Source organism: Gossypium raimondii, chromosome 3, assembly GCF_025698545.1.
Source record: "Gossypium raimondii isolate GPD5lz chromosome 3, ASM2569854v1, whole genome shotgun sequence".
Taxonomy (NCBI): Eukaryota; Viridiplantae; Streptophyta; class Magnoliopsida; order Malvales; family Malvaceae; genus Gossypium; species Gossypium raimondii.
The window spans coordinates 56501276-56510336 of record NC_068567.1 but is presented as its reverse complement, the minus strand read 5'-3'; the positions used below and the strand labels follow the sequence as shown (position 1 = coordinate 56510336).

Sequence of the window (9061 nt, the reverse complement as noted above, 5' to 3'; positions counted from 1 at the left end):
TTAAAAGGCCTTAAAAATAATTTTGATAAGAAAATTGATAAAAATGAGCCTGTTGGTTTAGTGGTAAAGTCTTACCTTACCCATAGGTCTTAAGTTTAAAACCCTTTGTGCACTTTTCAATCAAAATATTTTATTTTCTCATTTTTACCCCTCAAAAGTACCGAATTTTCACACTAGCCCAGTCAAAAAAAACTATTTTTAATGTAGTCTTTAATTTAAATCAACCCTAATTTTAAAATAATTCCTAAGCCTATTTCAATTAGGGAAAGAAATTTTTATAAATAACTCATCTTTTCAAACCCTAGAATTTTTAATTAGAATTTTTTAAGAGAAAAAAACTCACAAAACTCTTCCTTTTCTCTTCCATTGCCAAACCAATTTTCAATCGAGGATTTTAAAGATTTTCAAAATCATCCCTCTCCTCGCGGTAGATCGTCGATATCCTCTTCCAAATAAGGTTTTTGGGTTTTCAAAACTGGTGTGGGATCTAAACTTAAATCATTGTGTATGACTAACTGAAGTTTTAGAATGAAAGTAATCTGTATAGGCAAACCCTCATAAGCGAACCCCATATGCGAACCCATATGCAGAACCTTATAAGGTTCAGTATGTGATCCATTGATATATTTATGCGAACCCTAGAAGGAATATACATGCAAACCCTAACTGTTAAATATGCAAACATATGTGCTTATATATGCGAACCGTACATGTTTATATATGCAAACCAAAAATGTTTATGATGCGAAACCTATATATGTGTATATGCGAACCCTGCATGTTTATCTATGCAAACTCTCTATATATACATGTGTATATGCAAACCTTATACATGTTATTATGCAAACCCTATATATGTGTACATGCAAAACCTTCATATTGTAGTATGCGAACCCGAACTGTTCCATTATGCGAACCTTACATGTTTATTATGCGAACCACATACTTGTGTATATGTAAACCCTATATGTGTATATGCAAACCATATGTGTGAACCCCTAGGTGCGAACTCATATGTGCGGACCTTGTAGGTGCGAACCCTACTTGTGAACCTGAATGTATGTGTTAGTCGAACTAGGCCTATTAAATTCACATGAATATATTGTATATGTGAAACTGTTTTTAGTGCGCATAAATTAACTATATATTTGAAATTGGTGTGAATGAATGCATGAATACATGTCATTAAATAATTGTATGAAATATTGAATGTAGCGTCGATTGATGATAATTAGCATAATATGATAAAGTACATGAAATTGGGTATGGAGGACAGATGAGTTCCACAGGAGAAAGTGGAAAATTAAGTCCACATCGAAAGTCAGTATTGCACAAAGTAGGCGGCAATGTCATCAAGACCGAATAAACCAGGATGATATTTTAAAAAGTCATCAACACCGGACAATCGAAATGGTAAGTTATTATAGTAAAAGTCATCGTTACAGATAACAAGCGAACGATCATCTTCACCAGGAAATTCAGGATGGTTAGTTATTTATATGTGTTTTGGAGTGTCGAGTAATGCTCAAGGGCGAATAGGATGGAGAGGTGGGAAATTTAAAATTATAATTGCATTGCATCATGACTATAATCTGTACTAGCATGGATTTACCAAACGATTCTTGTGTCATGCTTAAATTGCTATGTCCAATACTTTATTGTTTGCACGATTATTTATGATGATTTATAAATTAGACTCACATTGAGTTGTTATAAGCTCACTCCCCCTTTTTTCTTACCTTTTAGGTAAAGTTGAAAACTAGGACACGGAATGGTATTGGAGAAACCTCGAACTAGCATCTCATTTTTACTTATTATTATTCCCATTAAAGTTCCCTTATTCGTTTATTTTTGGGTTGTAATTATTAATTGTTTCTTACATTTATATCTTAGGTTTGAGATTGTTTAGCTTATTTATGATTAAAACATGATACTTATTAATACTCTGATAATTGCATGCTATTTGGTTTAGAAAACTAATATTTTTATTAAATGTTTTTCCGATGTTTCTCAAGAGACTCAAAGTTTTGATAAATCTTTTCTTAAAAACCTAAATTCGATTTCAAATCTTCACATCAATATTATTGCAATTGAATTACTAAGTAAACCCGATTTAATGAATGAATGTTTTTCCTAAAAAAAAAAGCGATTTCCATACAAATTAACACCAACAAAAGAATAGCTTTACAGGATCACTTCGATGATCAAATGTAACACCTTTGACTTAACCGAAACTCCTAGGTGGAGTTGAGGGTGTTACAAGCTGGGTTTCCAGAGTAGCAAACCGAAATCGAAATGGGTATATCCATTTCTTCTCTTATTATTCTTTTTCTTCTCTTCTGCTTCTTCTTCTAACAGCTAGGGTTTTAAATCTACCGTAGCTAGTTAACGTCCAATGTGGCTAGTTAATGGGCCACCTTAGCTCTCCATTACGTTTGTAACAGAAAATGCATGTTAGTGACTGTTTTGTTATTTTAGTCAAAGTTGAGTGATTGAGTTGTAACATTTCAATACTTTTCAAAGTTTAGTGATTGAAATGTTATTTTAATCTTAAGTGACTTCCGGTGTACTTACCCATAAACAAAAACTATTATTGGTAAAACTTTGAAAGGCTAAGTCAATGTCCTTCACCGCTGGATCCCAAATGTAGGAACTCAAAAAGTTGAAGAGAGGAAGGTGAACCTGAAGCAGTAACAAGGTGATTATAATGTTGTTGTGTAGGTTTGGCTCGACCTTTGAGCAGTGTAACAAGTCGACTTCCAACTGATTTAAAAGGGTTAGTGAAGCCATTTTTAATCTGGAAAAGGAGTGATGTCTTTATTGCTTTAAGCTCTTTCACCAACTCTTCAACACCAATTCCCCCACATCTACAGCCATTTTTACTTTTTGCCTCTGCTTCATCACCATCATCATCATCATCCCTTCGAAAGTTTAACTCCTCAACTTCAGATTGCCAAATAATGACGGGGATGTGAGGCTGAAGATGACTGAAAACGGGATGTCTTGGGTTTAAAAATAGTTTTTTTAACTTCAATTATAAAATAACATGGAAATTATTTGGAAAATTTTAATCGTTAAAAAATTCATGTCATTACTATTAGTATTTTAACGGTTTTGGATTAAAAAAACCTACAAGTTGAGTGACCATTTTGTATGTTTTTAAAATTGAGTGAGCTAACAAGAAATTTTCTAATAGTCAAGCTACCATTTATGTAATTTATTTATTTATTTTAAATCGAAAAGCGAAAACCGACTGCAGCTCTAGAACCTCGCTCCAAATATAGTTGCTGGTGAGGCGAGAAGTGAGAACTTTGCAAGAGAAAAGAAATTAAAATTTTCCAAAAATGAATAAAGGTTCATCATCAATGGCGAAAGATCAGTCAATCTCAGTTTCAGAAGCAGTACACAAGATTCAACTCCATCTCCTTGACGGAATACGAGACGAGAAACAACTAATCTCCTCTGGTTCCTTAATTTCTCGAAGCGACTATGAGGATGTCGTAACCGAGAGGTCGATTTCCAACACTTGCGGTTACCCTCTCTGCCAAAACCCTTTACCTTCCGAACCCCGTCGAAGAGGCCGTTATCGAATCTCTTTGAAAGAGCACCGAGTTTACGATTTACAAGAAACCAGCCGCTTTTGCTCCGCCGATTGCCTGATTAATAGCCGAGCTTTCGCTGGGAGTTTACAAGAAGAGAGGTGTTCCGTTTTGAATCATGCGAAACTTAATGCGATTTTGAGTTTGTTTGATGACGTGGATTTGAACGATGAGGATTTGGGGAAGAATGGGGATTTAGGGTTTTCGAATTTGAAGATTAAAGAAAATGAGGAAATAAAAGCTGGGGAAGTTTCTTCGGTGGGTCCTTCCAATGCCATTGAAGGCTATGTTCCACAAAGAGAATTGGTTTCTAAGCCTTCATCTTCTAAGAACAGCAAAAATGGAGGTTAGATTTCCCCCAATTATTCAAGTTTTATTTGGAGAGAAACTTGGTTTTGTTTAGTTTAACCAATGCTTTTTTTTTTTTATTTGCAGTGTTTGATTCTAGCAGTTCCAAGCTGGGTGATATCAAAGGAGATTATTTTGTCAATAATGAGATAGATTTTACTAGTGCCGTAATTATGAACAATGAATATTTAGATTTTACTAGTGCCGTAATTATGAACAATGAATATACCACTTCTAAGAATCCCGGTAGTCTTAGACAGAGTCAAAGAACGAAGCCGAGTAGTATGAAAGATGTGATTAATGAGATGGACTTTACTAGTGAAATAATCATGAATGATGAATATACTGTTTCCAAGACACCCCCGGGGTCAAGACAGGGTTCTTCTGGTTCGAAATTGAAAAAAACAGAAGGGCAAGGAGTTTGTAAAGACTTCGAAGAAAAATGTATGAGATCAGAATCCTCCTCTGCTTTGACGAAAGAGGATTCTGGCATTGTAGAAATGCCTTCAACTAAATGTGTCGATCAGAGTGGTTTGGATACAATTAATGCTGAAGCAGAGAAGGAAACCCATTCTGACAAGGCCGTGGCATCAAGTGGGGTTGTGCTTAAATCCTCTCTTAAGTCTGCTGGAGCAAAGAAACTTAATCGCTCAGTTACTTGGGCTGATAAAAAAAATGTTGATGGTGCTCGGAAAGGGAGTCTTTGTGAAGTTAAAGAAATGGATGCACAGAAAGGAGATTCTGAAAATCTTGGCAGAGCAGAAGATGGTGATGATGATGATAATATGTTACGATTTGCATCCGCAGAAGCTTGTGCTATGGCTTTGAGCGAGGCAGCAGCAGCTGTGGCATCTGGAGATTCTGATGTCAATGATGCTGGTATGTTTTTTTGTGTGTGTGCTCATTCATTGAATTATATGTGGATTCAAAGTTGTAATGATGTATGCAGAAGCCTAAGTTTGTTCATGACCCTATTTTATGTACAGTTTCTGAAGCTGGGCTGATCATATTGGCACATCCACTTGAGGCGGACAAGGAGGAGAAAGTGGAGAATATTGATACACTTGAAGCAGAACCTGAACCAGAAGAAGGCCCTGTAAAGTGGCCAACAAAACCTGGGATTCCACGCTCTGATTTTTTTGACCCAGAGGACTCATGGTTTGATGCTCCCCCTGAGGGTTTCAGTTTAACTGTAAGTCTTATAGATGGACAAGAGTGCCATATGATTTCTGCATTTTCTACTTTTGTTGATTGCTTCTCCTTTTCTTTTTTATGTCCATCAGCTGTCAACTTTTGCAACAATGTGGAATGCGCTTTTTGAATGGATAACATCATCTTCTTTGGCTTATATATATGGGAGAGATGAAACTTTCCATGAAGAGTACCTCTCAGTTAATGGGAGGGAGTATCCGCAGAAGATTGTCTTACGAGATGGTCGTTCTTCTGAAATTAAAGAAACTCTTGCTGGTTGTATTTCTCGTGCTTTTCCTGCTATTGTTACTGCTCTCAGACTGCCTATACCGATATCTACTTTGGAGCAGGGAATGGTACTAATTCTGAACCAATAATTGTGAACTGGTTAATCATATTGAGAAGTTTTATGATAATTCTGTTTAGGACCTTGAGGATGCTGAACTGTTTTATTTCCGAGTTTCATTGTAGTTGTAAAACCAATTTTCTGGCTATAACTTATTGCTTATGCTTATTCATAAAAGCTCTTGTTACCAAAAGATTCTTTGCATTCTCATAGTCTTGAGTTTGCTTGTGAATGTTCTTTAAATGTACTTCTATACAGGGCCGCCTGCTAGATACAATGTCTTTTGTGGAAGCACTTCCAGCATTCAGAATGAAACAGTGGCAAGTAATTGTTCTTCTATTAATTGACGCCCTTTCAGTTTGTAGAATACCAGCCCTCACTCCACACATGACTAATGGGAGGATGCTTCTTCACAAGGTGAGGTGTTGGGATTGTAAATGCAGCCTATTGATATTTTTCGGTGTAAAATTATGTGTAATTCTTGAAAAATTCAGTCTTCTGTTTGCTAAAGCTTAATTTTGTGCTATGTGGCGACACATGAGAAGCAGATTCCAATTACCAATAGACTTAAAAAGATGGAATCCTTCTTTTGATTTATAATCTTTGTTTACTGTGGTAATCTGTTTTTGGGCTGTTTAGCATCTTCAGCCAGTTGTTTTGCATTTGTATCTGGCATGGTTCACTTTGCTAATTGCTTGCGAATTTATCAACTAGAAATATTTGTGACTTCCCTTTTTTTACTTTATATATATATTGCTGGAAAATGGTCGTCTCTTATATTGTGTCTCCTTCGATGCTTTGTTCAATAGATTTAACTAACTGCTGTTGCTGAACATGTTCAAGAGATCACCGAGTCAATACTTTGTAAAGCATAAAAAATGAGTTGATTGGTTCTTTTCCCTAGCTAGATACAGTTTTTAGATTTAATTCCATAAATTTGGTGGTAAAAGCTTCATTTTTGTGATTCTCACTCGGCTATCTTTGCTGGTTGCATAGGTGCTGGATGGTGCCCAGATAAGTATGGAAGAATATGAGGTTATGAAGGATCTAATAATACCACTTGGCCGAGCACCTCACTTCTCTGCACAGAGTGGAGCTTGACGTAGGGTCAAAGTCATTCCTCCTCAATTCTTGCTGATGGTATTTTGGATAACAGACATAGTCATTATTTTCTTTTCCTGGTAGTTATCTGAAATTATTTCAGCAAACACCCAATTTTTGGGCACAGGAATTTATATTCTCAAATGATACTGAAGCGGTGGTGTGATTTGTAGTCATTGTGGAAATTCTGTTTCCTTATGATTAGTATCTACTGAGAAGTTGCAAAATCTGATGATCGCCAATGGAATCATGTCAAAGGTGCACATGTACATCCCAAAACAGTAATCAGTTTCATTTGCCAATGTGGAGTGGAATAATACATAATGCTTGCTTGTTTAAGGACTGAATTATATAGTATTTTATTTTAATTTTAATGGGTTTGGTTATGAGTTTTTAAAATATATTTAGATGATTTAGTTATTTGATATTAATTATTATAACTTATTTTTCTAGGTTTTGCTTGGAGTGAAGGAACTATATGTGCTAGCAAATTCGGCTGCGTTGTTGATTGTTCAAATTTAATCGAATCTCGATGCGTGTAAAGTGAAAGGTATTTCTTGTTCAAAAACAAAAACTGAATTGCAAACGCAGATACAGTTAAAACCGCAGTTTATATATGTTTGGTGAGGATGTTGCGTATAGTTTAGATGTATCAAATTACCCATGGTTTTTGGAGATAAATGGACGGCCTTGGGTGATATTATGACTTTACTTTTGCTGAAATAAACTATTTTGGACTTAAATGTTTGAAGTATTTTTTCATATTTTCAGAAACATCAATGTCAAATAATTGTAATTTGAGAATAAGGTTTGAAATATCATTTATTATTTTCTTATATTTCATTTATATTGACCAAACGGTACTGTGAATGGAGTCTTATATTTTCATTTTTAGGATCCCTATTTGCTAAAATCTTGATTTTATATCAAATTTTGGAAAGAAAAAAATATATTAACATCACAAAGTTACGAAATCTCTTTTCTTTGGGATTAGGTATTCTATACATTTTAAAGTTTTGTTTAATTACTAATTTTGGTGTCCCTCTATCAAATTCTACATTTTTATTATATAAATTGCTGAAATTTTCCAAAATGAACTCTTTTTTTCTATATATTTAATATATTTTCACATGATCTTTAAAATTCTGATATCCTTTCATTAAGTTTTAAAATGTAAATAAATTTCTCGTTTTATTTTACGTTTACAATATAAATTTACATATGATATAAATTAGAGTTAAATTATTACAAAATTTATAATTTTTCAAAGGCTATGTGAATTTTTATTTCCATAAGTGCACCTCGATGTATGAAGAAGTACATTTAGATCTTGATACCTATAGGTAAGGTCTTGCTTGTCAAAGTCATGTTAAAGATATTGATTCAGACGTTTTATTAACAGTGGGCTTAACAAATCTAATTTAATTTAAAGGTATCTCGAGATTTATGAATATTACCTTATAAATACTTATTTCTCTTCTTTTAGTTTTTACATAAAAACTTATACACTAAATATGCATTTAGTTCAAGGAATGTAATATTTTTTTGTGATAATGTGAGATTTCTATTGGAAATTGCAAATAAAATCGTTAGCACTGATAGGAAGTCAAACTAAGCGTAAATAAATAAAGTATTCACTGTGTCGTGAAAAAATCATTGTCTTAGAAGCACTTTCACCCTGATCGGTGTAATCGGAAATAGACGTCGCCTCCTAAGGTTAACACAGTACTTCCAAATTTGTACACCTGAATGAGGAAGATGGAACTCAAAAGGATTACTTTCTCGTAAAAGGCGAGAAATAAACTGGAAGAAACTTGGGTAAACCATATTAGGTTTAATTCTCAGGAAAGATTGGAGGGGTCATAAACGATCCCACTTAAACCTAACCTCCTAGACAGAATATCGCACTAATATAATTCAGTAAAACTCTAGAATTTTTAGAGAGCAAGAACATAATAGAAAAGAGAAAACTGTGTTTTCTTGTTTTTCTGTGTTGTGAAAAATGAATAGAATAGCCTATTATTTTTATTATTTTTAGAATAGGTAAAATGGTAAAATAGCAATTTCAGTTTCCATAAATAGTAGAAGATTTTCCTCAACAGAAAATATTCTGCAATAGCCAGAGGATTTTTCTTAACCAAAAAATATTCTACAACAGAAAATATTTTGAAAAAAATATTTCTGATTTTTTATTACCAATATTCCCCCACTAATGCAAAAGAATTGGAAAATTTTGTAAACATGAGAAAAGGTAAAACATGAGAAGAGCAATAGTGAAATCAGTCACTTAAGCACTAGTATCTTGTGGATTTGATCTAGTACGCAGTGACATGAGTGATTCTTCTCTTTAAAAAGTGAACGAATCTTAAACTTATTAAGATAAAGGTAACTAATGACACATAACTAATCTCAGGTCCAATTGAGTTATGCGATAGACCAACAATTTAGCCAATATACCTCAAGATGTTAGTAAGTG

General features: G+C 34.0%; 1 protein-coding gene across 6 annotated transcripts; it reads left to right on the top strand.

Annotated features, from left to right (window-relative positions):
• Positions 1-3267: 3267 nt before the first annotated feature.
• Positions 3268-7421, top strand: LOC105794863 (putative RNA polymerase II subunit B1 CTD phosphatase RPAP2 homolog). 6 transcript variants are annotated; one of them, XR_008194573.1, is made up of 8 exons: positions 3268-3945; positions 4035-4826; positions 4934-5139; positions 5231-5494; positions 5743-5901; positions 6481-6624; positions 6713-6843; positions 7039-7421. XR_008194573.1 is itself a non-coding variant. In XM_012624232.2 (7 exons), exons 1-6 carry the CDS (start codon positions 3345-3347, stop codon positions 6583-6585), a joined length of 2127 nt encoding a protein of 708 aa, XP_012479686.1. In that variant the 5' UTR covers positions 3268-3344; the 3' UTR covers positions 6586-6624; positions 7039-7421. The 6 variants fall into 6 exon arrangements, 2 of the variants coding, with proteins under 2 accessions (XP_012479686.1, XP_052484528.1); XR_008194575.1 differs by having other exon boundaries at positions 6689-6843; XR_008194572.1 differs by having other exon boundaries at positions 6481-6843.
• The last annotated feature ends 1640 nt before the right edge of the window (positions 7422-9061 follow it).